The sequence below is a fragment of the Dipodomys spectabilis genome, unplaced genomic scaffold (genome assembly GCF_019054845.1).
Source record: "Dipodomys spectabilis isolate Male_0828 unplaced genomic scaffold, ASM1905484v1 ptg000215l, whole genome shotgun sequence".
Taxonomy (NCBI): Eukaryota; Metazoa; Chordata; class Mammalia; order Rodentia; family Heteromyidae; genus Dipodomys; species Dipodomys spectabilis.
The window spans coordinates 8,205,153-8,223,501 of NW_024870892.1; the positions used below are offsets into that span (position 1 = coordinate 8,205,153).

Consider the following 18,349-nt stretch of genomic DNA (forward strand, 5'->3'; position numbering starts at 1 on the left):
GCATCAATCTAGGGCTTCATACATGCTACACAAGCACTCTATCACTGAGCTATATGTATACATCCCCAGCTTCGAGGATGGATATACTTTTTTTTTTTTTGTCGGTTATGGGGCCTGAACTCTGGGCCTGGACACTGTCCCTCAGCTCTTCAGCTCAAGGCTAGTGCTCTACCACTTAGGCCACAGTGCCACGTCAGGCTTTTTCTGCTTACGTGGTGCTGAGGAATCGAACCCAGGGCCTCATGAGTGCAAGGCAAGCACTCTACCACTGAGCCACCTTCCCAGCCCCCTGGATATACATATTTTTTTCTATAAAGGATTATACTCAATTTTGTCCAAATAAAAATGAGAATTTACAGAAACACAAAATAAGTAACTTACAGAAATACACAAATGTAGATGAAAGGTATAGATGAAGAAATTGAAAAAGGAAGAAAAGAACAAAGCCAGGGCTAGAATTAGAATAAAGACATGCATACCATGTACAAGGGCTGAAAGTAGGCTTTTAAAAGCAGGCTTCAAGCTTCCCAGCTGCCACAAAGAAAAAAAATGTTATTAGTTAGGAAAATCTTTTGTACCAATAGCTGAGAAGTGGTACTGGTCTGAAACCTGAGGGAAATGGCTTCCATAGCGCATGAAAAAAACGTGCAACGTGCCCTCAGTATCCATTTGTCACCAAAATGTCAGTAATAAGCAGTGTGAACACATTCCAATCTCTCTCCCAAGACAACATGAAGCACAGTGTACAATCTGATAGGAGGAGGATACAATCTACACACAACACTTGAGTATGTTTGTGGGGACCTGAGGTCCTGAGACCCTCCAATGACTCACAGTAACACTGTAGGTGAAAGCAACAGTTCAGACAACATACAGGGATGGGTTTGGCTGTGTTCCATTAAGACAATTTACAAAAACAGGCAGATAACTCTTGGCTGTAGTTTTCTTCAGACAACATAGATTTTTATTTTTTTGCCAGTCCTGGTGCTTGAACTCTAGGCCTGGGCACTGTCCCTAAGCTTCTTTTGCTCAAAGCTAACACTCTACCACTTGAGCCACTGCACCACTTCTGGCTTTTTCTGCTTATGTGGTGCTGAGGAATCGAACCCAGGACCTTATACATGCAAGGCAAGCAACTCTACCACTGAGCTACCTTCCCAGCCCGACAATATAGATTTTAATAAAACTTAAGAGATCTCGTGCTACCACAGTCAACTGGCAGGGGATAAAATTAGCACCTTCTTATGAGGCCAACAGCCAACCAAAGATGGGGCAAATGCAAGAGACACTCAAAAACCTTAAAAGACAAATATGCCACCACCCACAATGGTCCCATTAGGAGCACCCTTCCTATAGTTACTATGGAATAGCTATCAATGTAGTATTTTAAAATTATGTCATAGAACTGGGAAAAAGAGAAGGAAATTACGAAGTAACACGGCCCAAAAGGGAAATGTACTCATTACCTGACTTATGAACTGGTAACCCTTCTATATAATACCTTGAGAATAACAAAATTATTTTTAAAAAATGCAACACAACTAGGAAAAAATTTGTTATGGCTATAAAACAAAATCTAGTATATTGATTTTAAAAGTATATTATTGAGGCATAAAAAGAAATAGCATGTGTCTTAATGTGGTTTTGAATATCAAAAACATGCTTACTGAAAGAGCCAGGTATAAAAGGTCACATGTTGGGCTGGGAAGGTGGCTCAGTGGTAGAGTGCTTGCCTTGCATGCATGAGGCCCTGGGTTCGATTCTTCAGCACCACATAAGCAGAAAAAGCCGTAAGTGGCTCTGTGGCTCAAGTGGTAGAGGGCTAACCTTGAGCTGAAGAGCTGAGCGACAGTGCCCAGGCCCAGAGTTCAGACCCACAACCGACAAAAAAAAAAAAAAAAAAAAAGGTCACATGTTGCACAATTCTATTTAGAGAAAATGTCCAAAACAGGCAAATATGCCAGAGGCTAGGAAGTGGGAAAAAGCTGTGAGTGTTTGTATGGTCAAGCTTTTCTCTTATGATGATGAAAATGTGCTGAAATCAGATAGTGATTATACACTGACTTATATATACCTCCATGTTTTCCCCCTGCAACCCAGCTACTACTTGGAAGGTGGAGATCAGGAGAATTGAGGTTTGAAGGCTTAAAAGTATCTTAGCAAACAAGCCAGGTACAGTTATCATACTTGTAATATCAACTATGCAGGAGGCAGAAACAGAAGACTAGTACCAAGCTATTTGAAAAATAACCTAAATCTGGGCACCAGTGGCTTATGCCTGTATTCCTAGGTACTCAAGAGGCTGAGATCTGATGAGCTCTCCAATTCATCACCAAAAAGCTGCAAGTGAAGCTATGGTTCAATTGGTACAGCTCTAGCCTCAAACAAAAAAGTTAAGGGACAGTGTCCAGGCCCTGAGTTCAAGCAGGCAGGCAGACAGGCAGACAGAGGTGTGACTCAAGTGGTAAGAGTGCCAGCTTAGCAGTCTCAAGGTCCTGAGTTCATCCCCAGCACCTCCCCTAAATAACCCCAGCACAACACTCCAGAGCTTCCAAGGCTGAAGAGCAGGTTGACACACTCTGAAGCAGCTGGAGTACTGGACCAGTATTAAAACACAACTCCACATCAGGAAAATATGGACAACCAGAAGCAGACATAATGTCTAGTCTAACTCCCAACCAACGACACCTCCAGAGGTGTTCCCCTCCACCATGTTTGACAACACAGCTTCTTTCAACACAGTATAAAAAGCATGCCTAGGAGCTGGGAAGATGGCTCAGTAGTAAAGCGCTTGCCTTCCATGCATGAGGCCCTGGGTTCAATTCCCCAGCACCACATAATAAAAAAAGCCAGAAGTGGCGCTACAGCTCAAGTGTTAGAGCGCTAGCCTTGAGCTGAAGAGCTGAAGGACAGTGCCCAGGCCCAGAGTTCAGGCCCCACGACAGGACCCAAAAAAAAAAAAAAAAAAAAAAAGCATGCCTGGCTGGGAAGGTGGCTCAGTGGTAGAGCGCTTGCCTTGCATGCATGAGGCCCTGGGTTCGATTCCTCAGCACCACATAAAGAAAAAAGAAAAAGCTGGAAGTGGCGCTGTGGCTCAAGTGACAGAGCATTAGCCTTCAGCTGAAGAGCTGAGGGACCAGCGCCCAGGCCCAGAGTTCAGGCCCCATGACCGGACCCCCCCCCCCCCCCAAAAAAAAAGCATGCCTGCTGGGTGCCAGTGGCTCACACCTGTAATCCTAGTTACTCAGGAGGCTGAGATCTGGAGATGGTGGTTCCAAAGCCAGCCCAGGCAGGAACATCCGTAAGACTTTTAGCTCCAACTAACCACTTAGAAAACCAGAAGTGGCGCTGTGGCTCAAGTGGTAGAGAGCTTGGTCTTGAGCTGAAGAGCTCAATCTGAGGGACAGAGCCCAGGCCCAGAGTTCAAGCTCCACGACCGACCCCCCCCCCCCCAAAAAAAAAAAAAAAGACGTATGCCTGACACAGACCTGTGGGTTCAGGGCACTCAAAGTGATTACAAATCATTTCTAGACTAGTTACAGAGTGGACAGAAGTAGACATGAAAATAGATTCCCTGGCCAGTCTAAATTACATAACCAGCTCAGGCCACTCGCACCCACTTCACACTTCAGAAGGGTACTCATATGGTAGTGGGCCAAGGCAGCAGCAAAGGCAGGGCCGGGGGCGCATCCACAGCAGTTCAGTTTGATACTGCCACTGGCAGTTTTCTGCGTGAAGCTGCAGTAATCAGTCACTCTGCCCCAGAGATGACTTGCTTTTAAAGTGAATTCCTTTCCTAATAAACTTTCTTATTTAAAAATGACAGTAATCAGTGCACTCTAAAAGCACTACCCAACCCAAGGGACTTAAATTCAACTAAGAAAACAAGTCTGGCACGACCTTCCTTAGAAAACTGACTCACAGAAACTACAAGGTACAGAAGAGGACTCTGCAAAAACCTACACGAACTTCATCAGGGCCCTCGAACCGGTGGGACCAAGGCTTCCCTGTTGGGGGCCTGTGATCTTCACTGAAGCTAAGGTCAGGCAAGGCGGTAAGGGGGAAGGAACTTCCCGGGTCGTACTACTTTTCCTTAAACAAGCATCTGAACAGCGCGGTAGAAACGTCAGACTGGACCTCCGAACCGTACGGGTCGCACTTGGACGTGAGCCTGTGGTTCTGAGATGTTCTTGCGGACGCTCGAGCTCCCGCCGGGGTCAGTGTACAACGGCCGATACAACAGGTCACGTGGCTGGGCACACTCCATGGCCTGACGCGCGTCCCTCAGACTCGGCCGAGTCCCGGGGCTTGGACCTCCGCCTCCCCGCCGCGGCCCGTCCGGCGCCCGAGCTGCCATCCGGGTCTCGGCCGCTATGGCTCCGAGCCCTCTCGGACGTCGGGCCCCGCCACCCGCCGGACCGCTTCCGAAAGCCTGCGGGCCGCCCCCCCCCCCTCCCCGGCCGCGCCCGCCGCCCCGGGCCCGGCGCCCAGTCCCCACGCCGGCGGGCGCCTCCGACCGCACACGGCCCCGCCCGGCCCTCACGCGGAGACAAAGGCGGTTCCTCCAGTCGGTGCGGGGACCGTCCGCGCCCCAGCCCGACCCCGCCACGCCGCGGTGACCTCCACGCCGGGCGCCGGCACCTTCACACCCTCCACGGAGCCCAACAACTGCCACCTACCATGCTCCCAGACACCGCCGCAGTCACTGGCAGCCGTCCGCGCAGGCGCACGCTGCGCGCTGGCGGCCGTCTGCGCAGGCGCACACCCAACGCGACTCCGCGCCCGGCCTCCGCGCAGGCGCTGGCCGCCGCTCCCGCCAAGGTTGGGTACCGGGTCCTGCGGTCGGCGCGCCTCGGCCGCCGCCGCCCAGTGGTGCGTTCTCCTCCCCAGTCCTCACGCCCGCTGGGAGGAGTCCCGGGGAAGACGAGGGCGGCCGGTCGGAGACGTCCGGGCCCCGCCCCCGAGAACGCGATGCCCGCATCCGCCCGTCGGCTCCCGGCGCCGCGGAGTCCCGGGTCCGGGATGCAGATGCTGGAGCGGCTCGTCCAAGTCGCGGCCTCCTCGGTGTTGGTGAGCGCGCCGGTCCTGAGCTGCGCGGGGCTTCGTCGGGGAGGAGGGGCGTTACTTCCCGGGGACCTTCCTTCCGGTGGGGGCCCCTTCCCGTGGACCTTCCTTCCGGGGGGCTCTTTCCCGGGCACCTCTTCTCTCCCTGGCTCCTCCGGGTTCCCTTTGTGGGGAGGGTCTTCTCGGGACGTGGGGGGCGGGGACGGGGCCTCAAGTTCTTTGCCCGCCTTCCTTCTTTCAGGGTCCCCTCGCGCGCTCCTTCCTGGGACTCTGGCAAAGGCTCGCCTTGAACCTCGCTCTTTCCCGGGGGCTCCCCTTCCCAGGCCTTGGCCTTCCACCTTGCTCCTTCCCAGGGACTCCCCCTCCCAGGCTTTCTTTCCTAGCGGCTCTCCTCCCCAGGCTTCACTCAGTGCCCAGCCACTTGATTCATGCTCCTCTGCGGAATTTTATTCACTCTTGTCTGTGTGTTGAGGCAGGTTGTTGTTTTTTTAGCTATACCTAGCCAGCAATGGACACCCTGAGATTATTGTTCTGGGGAACATGTAGAGAGCCCTGCAACCCCTTGGTCTAAATTTACAGAGCCAGAAAGGTGTCAGAAAGGTGGGCAGTCTTAATCCCTACCTTAGGTATAGACTCTTACAGATGTAACCAGTCACATAGGTTGGGAGGGGTAGAAAAGTCTTAACATTCTGTCAGCCTCACCGCTTCTAGTCTCCTGTAGCCTTTTCTACTGGAGAAAAAAAACAAAAAACAAAACATCCTACTGGCTCTTTGCCTACAGCTCATTCCCTGTCACATGTGTGGCCACAGCTGGGGAATATTTACTGCTCCTTAAAAGGGCTCTTACTCATAAGTCTCCTTTATTTCTTCCTTGTTGGCCCGTCTGGATCTAAAGATTAAACGAACAGCTGGCATGCAGCTCTTCTGTAGTTTCTGCCTTGCTCATAATGTTGTCACCTGAACAAATGCAGTAGGTATCTGAACATGTCTTTGGATTTCATCAAGACGTTGTTGTGGTTTACTCTTTGCTCAGCATCTGTATGTTAGGCTGATGGATTGGGACATTTCACTGATGTGTTGTACCTGCTTGCCAAAAGCAGTGTCATGACAGGATTAACTCATGAAATTCTTTTCCTAAGAGTTTGACCCAACAAGTTCTTGAAAGCTTTTGAATGGTGTTTTTCTTTCCTTTTCTTGTTCTCCAATTCTTTCATTCAAGATAATATTCATGGGAAATGTTATTTTTTTAAGCAGCTACCACTTGTATTTGTGGGATCATAAGTACTTTTTTTTTTTTTTTTTGCCAGTCATGGGGCCTGAACTCTGGATTTAGCCTCTGTCCCTCAACTATTCAGCTCAAGTCTAGCACTCTACCACTTGAGCCACAGCGCCACTTCCAGCTTTTTCTGCTTATGTGGAGCTGAGGAATCCAAGCCAGAAGCGGTGCTATGGCTCAAATGGTAGAACGCTAGCCTTGAGCTGAAGAGCTGAGGGACAGCGCCCAGGCCCAGAGTTCAGGCCCCACAACTGACCCCCCCAAAAAAGATTAATTTCATGCACCTTGTATGGTTTTTGGCCATAAAAGTGGTGTTTAGTTGTATTCATGGCAGTAGGGCTTTGTGATAGAAGTCCCCTGCTGCCCGTTAGTGCTCCAATAAAGACTCCAAATTTGGCCTTTGAAGTGGTGGCTTCTCTGTTCTCCTGACTGGATCTACCAAACACAACAATAAATAATTTCAATTATGGTGTTGGTTTGTACGTTCAACCTCATATTTATGTTATGTATCAGTGGAAAATATTAGTATAACCACAACTGAAATCCTCAGGGTTCTCATAAACATTAACTACAGAATGGCTTGTTAGCTTTTGGAGTCTGGGTGATGAAGGAATTAAGTATAGGGAATGTGCCATTCACACACAGACTGTGTATTGCAAGTTTTTTTCTGAGGCACAAACAAAGCATCTCAAGTTTCCATTTTGGGGCTGGGAAGGTGGCTCAGTGGTAGAGCGCTTGCCTTGCATGCCTGAGGCCCTGGGTTCGACTCCTCAGCACCACATAAGCAAAAAGAAAAAAGCCAGAAATGGCGCTGTGGCTCAAGTGGTAGAGTGCTAGCCTTGAGCTGAAGAGCTGAGGGACAGCACCCAGGTCCAGAGTTCAGACCCCACGACCGGACCCAAAAAAAAAAAAAAAAATGAACGTCAAGTTTCCATTTTGGTTCTGGGAAAGCCTAAACTTGCACTTCCGAATATGGCATGAATCTCCCTTACAACAGGAGAACGCTGGCCACAGAACAAGGCTTTAAGATAACAGATCAGGTATACTGCTCTGCTCTGCTCTGCTCTGCTCTGCTGTGCTCTGTAGGAAATGGTCAGTTTGTTTTCGAGGTGGTAACTCGTACTTGGAGTTGAATTGACCCTAACTTGAGCCAACTCACTGGCACAGCACATTCTTCCTTTACCTGACTAGAATGTGAGCTGAGTACAGTCCCTAGGTGTCCATTAGCTTTGCACTCAGGAGCTACACCTCTAAAACACATTGAAATTCCAACACTTTTTAAAAAGAGTATCTTAGTTTCTTGATGATTGGCTGTCATTTTTCCAACAGTGACTGTTCCGTTGTATAGCAGAGTACTTATTATTTTTAGGATCTGTTGAGCACTGGACAAGTTATCCCTCCCTTAATAGGCTGGTCTGAAGGCTTTTGTTTTTGTTTTTGTTTTTTTTTGGTCAGTCACGGGGCTTGAACTCTGGGTTTGGGCGCTGTCCCTGTGCTCTTCAGCTCAAGGTGAGCATTCTACCGCTTGAGCCACAGCACCATTTCCAGTTTTCTAGTGGTTTATTGAAAGTAAGAGTCTCACGGACTTTCCTGCTCGGGTTGGCTTTGAACCATGATCCTCAGATCTCAGCCTCCTGAGTAGCTAGGATTATAGGCATGAACTACCAGTACCCGACTTGGTCTGAAGGCTTTTTGAGTGTTTGCTTCTTGTTTTTTGTGCTAGTCTTGGGGCTGGAATTCAGGACTGAGTGCTGTCCCTGAGGTCTTTTTGTGCTCAAGGCTAGCACCGTTGGAGCCACAGCTCCATTTCTGCTTTTTGAGTTTTTATGTTTTGTATTTTAAGGGTTGCTTCTACTTCCTGGTTGGTTCAGATCTCTAGAAATGCCATATTATTTTTTCTGTCTGCTTTTCTTGGTTAAATTTATTAGAGTTGTGGTTAGCAGTGAAATTAAAGTACAGGTCTGTATTTTAGGAAGCAGTCATCAGGGAGAGGAAGTACTGGGTGTAGGAATTCTGCATGTTCCTGGGAGTGAGTAGATGGTACAGGTGCTGGTGTTTCCTTTAAATCCCACAGATGGCATTTCTTATTTCCTTTTGGGCATAACTTGTGTGTCAGGAAGTCCACCTGCTTTTCAGACAGTGCTCTTGTCAGCTCTGCTGGGGACTGCATCTCCTGGATACCTTGGCTTCATTGCTGCCTTCCAGCAATCCTCCACTCAATCACCAAAATACGACTTCACGTTCCTACCTGTGCCACTCTTTCTAGATATTCATAGGTTTCATTTTAGGTCTTCTTCACACAGGGAAAGAGAATGAACCTGAATTTCAGTGATAGAGAAAATTTGAACATTTGATAAAAGTCCTGGAGTTCCAGCTATGGTTATTTGTTTTTGTGAACATTTTTATCCTGATGTCTTACTATATTACTTACCAGTGGCTGACTTAGAAAATTTGGCAACATTCTTAGTGATGTTGGAAAGCAAGCAGAGTGGCTGAACCAGCTCTTGGCATCTCAGAAGGTTTTATTTCTGGAATGCTCTGAGCATAGTCCACAGTGGCTTGCAGACCTGCAGGAGGTACGTTGATGTTGGCCTTTGATATGTGGATCCTCTTAAGGGTCTTTTGTCATTATGCAGATGGTGGATTTGGTAGATTTCTGAGGCTGATTTCTGAGGCTTTCAAGTCTTTAGTTCTCATTTTCTGCATGGGGAACAGGAAATAGTTCTCTTTGTCTATTTCTCCCTGCTCTAACCTTGATATATTAAAATAAATCCTTGATTAAACTTTTCAGAAAAATTCCTTTTGGGGCCATAGATATGACTTAGGAGGTAGAGCACCAGCCTAATGTGTGCAAAGCCCTGAGTTCAAACCCCAGTACAGAAAGAAAAAAAAAGCTTTTAAAATCAGATGGAACTCCTTTTATCTCATTTAAGGTACTCTAACATTTAGTATTTGATTATTATCTGAGTTCAAGTATTTTTATTAATATGAGAAGAAGCATATTTTTTTCAGAAAGTTAACAGTTTTCTGGAAATAATATTTTAACTTTGATCCCAATAGCAATGAATCATTCCTTAGCTGTATGTGACGATAGTCTGTTTTTCAGCTGGAAATGTGAGTCTAAAATGCAAGCTGACCATAGCAGAACTCTTTGGACCACCTTGTCCTGGTCCCTGTCCTTGGACCATGAAGATACTGGAAGAGCGTCTCTTCTGGATGCTACTTCCATTCTTTCACCTGATAGTCAGTGCTGCAGAGCATGCAGAGGTGGCAAAGCATGCTATCAAGTTACACCGAGGGAAGGGAGCGGCTGCTAACCAGAAGAGGCAGTGGGTCCTGGACAGCTGCAGGAGGCTCACTGGGCTTCTTCGGCAGAAGAACGTGGTGCTGAACAAACTGAAAAATGCCATCAGAGCAGTGGAGAAAGACACTAGCCTGTCAGATGAAGAGAAGCTGTTTCAGGTGCACACATTTGAAATTTTCCAGAAAGAGCTAAATGAAAGTGAAAATTCCGTCTTCCAGGCTATCTATGGACTGCAAAGGGCCCTGCAGGGGGATTACAGGGATGTGGTGAACATGAAGGAAAGCAGCAAGCAGCGGCTGGAGGCCTTGCGAGAGGCCGCCATAAAGGTCGGTGGCCCCAGTGGGAGGAAGGGGTCTCCCAGAGGTGGGGGGACAGATACATAGGCCAAGAATTCTGTGACAGGAGGGTGAACTTTCCTGTGACGGTAGTATGGCCGTGACTAGGCTTCTGAAGAGTCTCTATTGTGGAATCCTGGTTCTCAACTTTCACTAATGGATAGATGTGTACACATTCACCATGTGCTATGTTACGGCATGTCAGCCCGTGTGGGCAGCACAGGCAGATGTGGGTCTGTTAGGCTGTCTTACCCAAGAGTTCCCAACCATCTCAGTCTGTGGAAAAAGCACTGATGTTCTCATGTGACACAGCTGCCTGATGACCTGTTTCTCAGAACTAACTGCTGGCCATCCCTAAGTAAGGCATGACCATGTAACATTTAAATTCAGAACTTTGACCAAGTGTACTTCTTTGTTTTATTTTGGCAGTACTAGAATTAGTACTCAGAGCCTTGTGCTTGGGATGCAGGCACTCTACGACTTGAGCCACACTCTCAACCCAATCATGTGTGCTCTTAGTGAGATGTAACTCTTACTGTATCAGATATGGTATTGTATTTTTTTTTAAGCTAGGCACCATGCCCAGCCTTTAAGTATATAAATGTTATTCGTTGTCATACAAAGACTGATGGTACTGCTTAAAAAGTAAAGAGAATATAGATGTTTTAAACTTTATGAAAATATACTGGTTCTGGTAGAAATATCATATGAGCCTTTAAATCAAGGTTTTTTTGTTTTTTTCTTTTTTGGTGTGTGTGCTGGTCCTGGGGTTTGAACTCAAGGCCCGGGCACTGTTCCTGAGTTCAAGGCTAGCATTTTACCACTTTAGCCACGGCTATACTTCTGGCTTTTTTGGTGGTTAATTGGAGATAAGAGTCTCGCAGGGGCTGGGTCTGTCTGTGGCTTAGTGGTAGAGTACTTGCCTAACATGCATGAAGCCCTGATTGATTCTTTAGTACCACATAAACAGAAAAAGCCAGAAGTAGCACTGTGGCTCAAGTGGTAGAGTGCTAGCCTTGAGCACAGAGAAGCTCAGGGACAGTGCCCAGGTGCTGAGTTTAAGCCCCAGAACTGGCAAAAAATATATATAAAAAAGAATCTCAAAGACTCTTCTGCCTCCTGGGTTAGCTTTAAATCTTGATCTTCAGGGTCAGAGGAGGGCACAGAATGAGAGGAAAACGGTGAAGAAGTGCAGCAGTGGAGCACACTGGCTGCACAATCCATCCAGGAAAGTGAACTATGGTATCTGCAGGTGGGGGAGTATGATATCTGAGGGAACAAATGATACTATGCAATAGGAAGTGTACCAGTTACCTTATGTATGTAAAGGTAACGCCGCTGTGTATCACCTTTAAAACAACAATGAAGTAACTTAGGGAAAAAAAGTCTTGATCTTTAGATCTGTGCATCCTCAGTAGCTAGGATTACAGGCATGAGCCACCAGCCAACAAGTTTGGATATGAGTAAATATATTTGGAGTAAAATGCTGTGTATGTAAGTATGGCAGTGTGTGTGTGCACATGCACAGTGGCATACCCTGCACATTTCACTAGCTCACCATGCCTGAGCTGGTTATAGTTAGTAGTTGCCATTCATGGACAGGGTTATTGACATAGAGTTATAGTGTCTAGTTTGGCAGCGATCCTCTATGGGCACAAGGAAGTCATATCCTATTTTATTCCTGAATAAATACCACTCTTCATTTCTTACAAATGATTAGGAGGAGTCAGAATATGTGGAACTTCTTGCTGCAGAAAAACATCAAGTGGAAGCACTCAAAAACGTGCAGCATCAAAACAAGAGCCTCTCCATGCTGGATGAGATCCTGGAAGATGTGAGGAAAGCAGCTGATCGTTTAGAGGAGGAAATAGAAGAGCATGCTTTCGATGACAATAAATCTGTAAGCAACACTCTAGAGCAACTCCCTCCACCGCTGAACTGTTTTGATGAGACTGAGCCTTGGAAGGTGTTTGAATGTGTGTCTTACTAAAACACTTCTGTGTCATACGGAAAGTAATTTGACTTGATCAAATTTCCTCTTTTTTCCTTTTTTCTTTTGATAATTATAGTCTGTCCTTTGTTAGGGCTTGTCTCCATTTCCTAGTTTTGCCGTACATGATGTTAGGACTCTGGTATCAAGCAAGTTTGAATGGCCAGGTTTAAGCTGATTACTGGGGATTCTGTAAAACTCTGTAGAAGATGGTCTTATATGGAAAGCAAGATTGAGACTTCTCACTTACCATATGTTGAGATCCTAAGGGAAAATTTATACTGATGCCAAAAACTGCATTTTGGCAAGGACCCATAAATAATTAAATAGAAATAAATCAGAATAAGAACAGAAAAAAGCCAGGTGCCATTAGCTCACATTTGTAATCTTAGCTACTCAGGAGGCTGAGATCTGAGGATATTAATTCAAAGCCAGCCCAGGCAAACAAATCCAAATCCAATTAATCAGCAAAATGCTGGAAGTGGAGGTGTGGTTTAAGTGGAAGAGCACTAGCCTTGAGTGAAAAAGCAAAAGTGCACGTCCCTAAACATTTAAGCCATAATACCAGTATATGTGTGTGCGTACGTGCGTGTGTGCGTGTGTATGCGTGAATATACGCATGCACACACACCAATAGAGAAAAAAGTAGAGTATTAGAGGTAAAGTAATTGTTTTCTGAGATATAAACTTTTGAAAAAATATGCCCTAAATCAGGTAAAGTAGATGTGAAAAAAAATGCCCTAATTTGTGCTTATGGACACTATTGGTATTTTGTCACTCTTTTCAGCCTTTACTCTGAACACTGAATTTGAAAGTGTTTATTTGATTTTTTTGCATAATGATTGGTTATTCTTACAGGTCAAAGGGGTCAATTTTGAGGCAGTTCTCAGGGTGGAAGAGGAGGAGGCTAACTCCAAGAAGAATATCACACAGCGAGAAGTGGAGGAAGGTCTGGGTCTCAGCATGCTGATTGACTCCCAGAACAACCAGTACATCCTGACCAAGCCTAGAGACTCCACCATCCCACGTGCAGACCACCACTTCATTAAGGTGATCTGGGTTGTCAGTGAGCATCCATCTGCCCTTTTGGGGGTGGTCAGTGAGGATTGTCCTTCCTATGGGTGGCTAGTGAGGGTCTACCTGCCCTTCTTGTGGGTGGTCAGTGAGTGTCCACCTGCCCTTCCTGTGGGTGGTTAGTGAGCGTCTGCCTGTCCTTCCTGTGGGTGGTCATTGAGGATTGACCCTACTGTGTGTGTGTTCACTAAGGACCAACCTTCCTTCCTGTGGCAGTCAGCTTTCTTTCCTTGAACCTCATGCTGGTGTTCTGTTTGTCGGAGAGTGTGCTAAAACATACCACCTCTGTGCTTTGAGAAAACCTTTCTTGATATTTTATTTTCTAAAATAAAGGGACATTTTAGTATTTAAAATAAAATTTAGTTATGTTTTTGAAGTCTTGAAAGACTTTCTGAAATTGGGAATTATTAGTGGGACTATAGTTCCAGTTATCTAAAGCTGTTTACAGAGGAAGCTGAGGTTTGAGGATATCTTGAGCCCAAGAGTTGGAGAACAGCCAGAACAACATAATAAGACCTCATCTCAATAAACAAAAAAAATGAAAATCATTTTATAAGGCAGAGGAGTTGTAGCTGAGAGGTCCTTCTTGGTTTCACTCACACATTGGGTACAAGGTACCTGAATCTGCCAGTGCTGAGTACCTGGTCTGCCAGTCATAGGTAATGCAAATCCATTTCTTCCCAGAAAACTGGTCTAGTTCAAAGTGACCGCTCTTCTGGGAGTGAAATGGGAGTTCTACTATAGTCCCTAGGAAGCCTGGGAGAGTCCAATAAATCGTCAGGTTTCCAGCAAAACTCCTTTAACTGGAACTTTGCATAGGAACAGAAATAAAACAGAAAACCTAGGCTCTAAGATGAGGAGTACCCAAGAGCTCCTCCAAGTATGGAGCCTTACAGTAGCCCAAGTCTATGGTCAGCCCACAGGTAGCCCCTGTGGTTATGATCACAACAGCCTTCAGGCCACCTCTGCAGACTGACAGCATTCACATCCCTCGTGGAGGTCTCTGGAGAGTTAGTCTTTTCCCCCCTTGTAATGAATAAGTAATTTGGGGAAAACTTTGAGACTGTCTATATTCATATCCTATTCCTAATCCAACAGTGGTTTCAGCACTATTGTTGGTTGTGTGTGTGTATGTATACTGAATAGCATGATTACATTTGTTCACCCTTCCTCCCTCCCTCTCTGTGTTATTGTTGATTTCTGCTGCATTAGTTATAAGCAATGGGGAAACTGATGGCAATGGCACATCATAGTTAGATTCAGGCTCTGATAGCACTACAGCTAGAAAACTCAATGGAATTCAAGTACTGCTTAGTCTATGTAGAATGCCAATAGAGGGCCTAAGTGAACAGGCAGATTTTGCTATAATTGTTAGGCCATTAGGAACTAACTTCATAAACTTTTAGAATGCATCTTAATGTTTTCAGCTTCTTTGTGTGACACAGAAGTATCCTTAGGTTTGTCATCTGTATCCCATGCCTGTGAGATGAAATTAGGGACTTGGTCCCATCATTGTCTCTTGGTTAATCAACCATTTCTTGTTTATTCTGCATTAGGATATTGTTACTATAGGAATGTTGTCCTTACCTTGTGGCTGGCTGTGTACAACGATTGGCTTGCCTACAATGTTTGGGTATATCATTTGTGGTGTGCTTCTGGGGCCTTCAGGACTAAACAGTATTAAGGTAAGAACAATGTTGAACATTTTTCTGTCTGGCAGTATGCTCAAAGACTTAACAGTTCTGAGCTGGCTGGGCACCAGTCACGCCTGTAATTCTAGCTACTCAGGAGACTGATATCTGAGGATCCCAGTTCAAAGCTAGCCCAGGCAGGAATAAACCCCTCAGAAAACCAGAACTGGCGCTGTGGCTCAAGTGGGAGAGTGCTAGCCTTGAGCGGAAGAGCTTAGGGACAGTTCCCAGGTCCAGAGTTCAACCCCCACGACCAACAAAAACAAAAAAAACAAGCCGGGCGCTGGTGGCTCACGCCTGTAATCCTAGCTACTCAGGAGGCTGAGATCTGAGGATCGCGGTTCAAAGCCAGCCCGGGCAAGAGAGACCGTGAGACTCCTATCTCCAATAAACCACCAGAAAACCGGAAGTGGCGCTGTAGCTCAAGTGGTAGAGCGCTCGCCTTGAGCTGAAGAGCTGAGGGACAGCGCCCAAGCCCAGAGTTCAAGCCCCACGACCGACCAAAAAAAAAAAAAACAAAAAAAACAGTTCTGAGCTTGGGTAACCTTAAGATAGGAGTGCATATCTTATAGACCATGTAGAGAAGATGCCTTTGAAGAACCTTTAAGCTACAGGAACATTTCATGACTTGATGTGAGACATCCTGCCTAGAGAAAACAGCCCAGTTTATCTCTTTAAGCTGAGTTCATTTTAGATGCTATTTCTGGCGATAGGATGGACAGCATTATACAGATCACCCTTCAGACACTGAAAGCAACTAAAAATGCTGGGTTCAGTGTGTTTATAAGCAGTTTCTCGTGTGGGGAAAGCTGCTTGAAGGCCTTGTCTTGCAAGGAAGCTTAAGGCTGTTCTTGCTAAGGCCATTTACAGAGCAGATTGATTATGACACACAGGCAGACACACTTACGACAAGAAAGTCTCCTGAGCTTTATAGGACTTCTGAATGTTTCACCTACAGACAGGTGATGCTGTGAGCCTTAGCACAGGAGTTGCTATTTGGAAGGTGAAGGATAAGCCATTGGGTCATCCTAACTTTACTAAAACTCCCCAGGTGAGAATGTTAGAAATGGTTTGGAATGTTGGTGTGTAATGGGAATAAGGACATCAACTCAAAAGGAACTTCGCAAGTCAAGGTTTTCTTCTGCAAAAGTGTGTGCCATTAGCCAAAAATTTGGTGCACAAGCATGGAGAACAGGCAGGCTGCTCCCATTTTATCCTTAACCCAGCAGGCCACTCCTCCCCCCCCCCCCCCCCCCACACACACACTTTGGCTGAGCTCAAGTTCACAATCTACAGAAAGATATACTTAATTAACAGGATGTAACTAAAATTTAAGAAGTTTCTTAGTTAAGACATCCTTAAAGGAATGTGCAACAGGAAACCATAGAGCCAAGCCACCTGGCCAAAGCAGGAACTTTTCAGAAAAACAATTCTCACAAGATTAACAGAAAGGAAGCAAACTACTTTGGTGGAAAAGATAACTTTCCTTACATATAGAAGCAAACAACAGACAGGAACACTTTAGGGAGGTTTTCCTTGAACCTTTGTTCTTAGTAAATGCTAATCAGCAGACCTGCGACCCAACCAGTGGACCTTCAATCAGGTCAAAAGAACTTGAGTGATTTCCCTGCACTGAAATTTAGCAGAGTCAATCAAAAGAAGTATTCATACAAGACTGATTTTAACAGCAAATAATCTTTGGCCAGGTAGAAAGCCATCCCACATCCTGCTTGAAGCTGTAAGACTTGGGCCTTCAGGGAGACAATCAAGAACTTGAAGTTGAGAGTCCCAGGCCCTGTGACTGTGTCCAACATGACTTAGAACAGTATACCACAAGTGAAGAGCAAGCAGTTAGGACAAAATACCTGGTCTTCATGTACCACTGGATACGTTGAATATTCTGATCCTATTACATCCCCTGTACTATGTCTTTGCCAATAAAGAACCAAGAGCATCCTTGCAAAAAATGAGGAGTGGTTAAGGTAAGGAATATAATTATACTAAAATGCCAAATTTTTTGCCTCATAAAGGCTTTTATTCACCTCATTGAGAAATATAGACTTAGGCATGCTACTTTGGAGCCAAAAGCCACTACCTGAAAAGGAAAAGGAAGAGAACTAAAAGAAAAATGGAAGTAATGGTAAGAAAGCACAAAAGCAAGGTGATGTCAAGAAAGTAAGAGTAGAAATCTGCACAATAGTAAATGTAAGTTAACTCCTCTGTTAAGAGACTGGGACATGGGCACTGGTGGTTCATACCTGTAATCCTAGCTATTCAAGCAGCAAAGATCTGAGGATCACAGTGCAAAGCCAGCCCAGGCAGGAAAGTCTGTGAGACTTATTTTCAATTAACTTATCCTGCAAAAAACAAAAAGCAACCCATAAATGGAGCTGTGGCTCAAAGTGGTAGAGTGTTAGCCTTGAGCACAAAAACTCAGGGATAGTACCTAGGCTCTGAGTTCAAGCCTGACAACAGCAACAACAAAAAGAAGAGACTGGGACTTACAGATGGTGAAAGCACTATCCCAGAAAACCACACAGACACCAAGTCACGTGTGACAACGTTTATTGTCAGCAAGCTGACAGGCTAGCTTTCTCAGGATAGAGAGTAGAGCCTGTCTATATGCAGTGGTTGTGGTTAGATAGTGCCAGGAAAGCTGAAGGCAGGACAGGGAGACCAAAAGCAGGAAATCTTGCAGCTAGACACTAGAAATAGTGAGTGGCCAGGGCAAAATCTCCTGACTTGCAGCAATAGCAGCATTTTGATGATGCAGCTGGGGGCTAGAGATAGTGCAGTTCAGGTGGGGGTGGGCAATTATGGCCAGCCTGGCCTGGTTACCTGATTTTGGGGAAAGGGCAGAGGACCTAGGATGGAGGCTATCAAGCCAAAATAGGGGTGAATATGCTAACAGATGGTACCCCCAAAGAGCACAGATAATGAGATGCCACAAAAATAAATACTGAAAGTGAAAGATGCAAATGAAACAGGAATTCTGACAAGCCAGCTGGCTTACAGTGGGATCAAGAAGCCTGTGAACTTAGTAACCCTTGTGCCACATTAGTATTCAGAAAGAAAAAAAAAGCCAGAAGTGATGCTGTGGCTCAAGTGGTAGAGTGCTAGCCTTGAGCTGAAGAGCCTTGACATCACCTTACTTTTGTGCTTTCACCTTACTTTTGTACTTCCATTTTTCTTTTAGTTTTCTTCCTTTTCCTTTTTCAGGTAGTGGCTTTTGGCTCCAAAGTAGCATGCCTAAGTCTATATTTCTCAATGAGGTGAATAAAAGTCTTTATGAGGCAAAAAAATTGGCATTTTAGTATAATTATATTCCTTACCTTAACCTGAGACAGTGCCTATGCCCAGAGTTCAGGCCCCATGACTGACCAAAACAAAACAAAACAACAACAATAAAAACCTGAACAATTAGTAGCCCTAATGAACTTCAAATATTATGTGCTACTTGTTTATCTATAACAATATTAACAATAGATAACTAATCCAAACAAATACAGAGTTCTGTACATAAAGCCCTGTGTGATATGGTGGTCAACTGTGGTGCTCATGAGAGAATTCTGCCTACTAGAATTCTAGACACACTCACACCCAGAATGTAAGGCA

General features: G+C 45.5%; 2 protein-coding genes across 5 annotated transcripts in view; one reads left to right on the top strand and one right to left on the bottom strand.

Moving 5' to 3' along the window:
* Positions 1-4,723, bottom strand: part of Dcun1d2 (defective in cullin neddylation 1 domain containing 2) — a 32,828-nt gene extending 28,105 nt beyond the window's left edge. The window contains exons 1-2 of one of the 3 annotated variants that reach the window (XM_042697278.1): positions 4,680-4,719; positions 480-531 (exon numbers count right to left, since the gene is read on the bottom strand). In XM_042697278.1, the coding sequence (XP_042553212.1) occupies positions 480-482 (3 nt within the window). In that variant the 5' untranslated portion in view covers positions 483-531; positions 4,680-4,719. Of the gene's footprint in view, positions 1-479; positions 782-4,679 lie in introns of those variants that run through there. The other 2 variants (XM_042697279.1, XM_042697277.1) reach the window with 2 other exon arrangements.
* A 103-nt stretch (positions 4,724-4,826) lies between these two features.
* The window catches only part of Tmco3 (transmembrane and coiled-coil domains 3), a 36,709-nt gene continuing 23,186 nt past the window's right edge, over positions 4,827-18,349 (top strand). Inside the window, exons 1-5 of one of the 2 annotated variants that reach the window (XM_042696976.1) lie at positions 4,827-5,070; positions 9,447-9,970; positions 11,700-11,879; positions 12,828-13,019; positions 14,600-14,728. In XM_042696976.1, coding sequence (XP_042552910.1) covers positions 9,527-9,970; positions 11,700-11,879; positions 12,828-13,019; positions 14,600-14,728 — 945 coding nt within the window. In that variant the 5' untranslated portion in view covers positions 4,827-5,070; positions 9,447-9,526. The remainder of the gene's footprint in view (positions 5,071-9,446; positions 9,971-11,699; positions 11,880-12,827; positions 13,020-14,599; positions 14,729-18,349) is intronic. The other variant, XM_042696975.1, reaches the window with a different exon arrangement.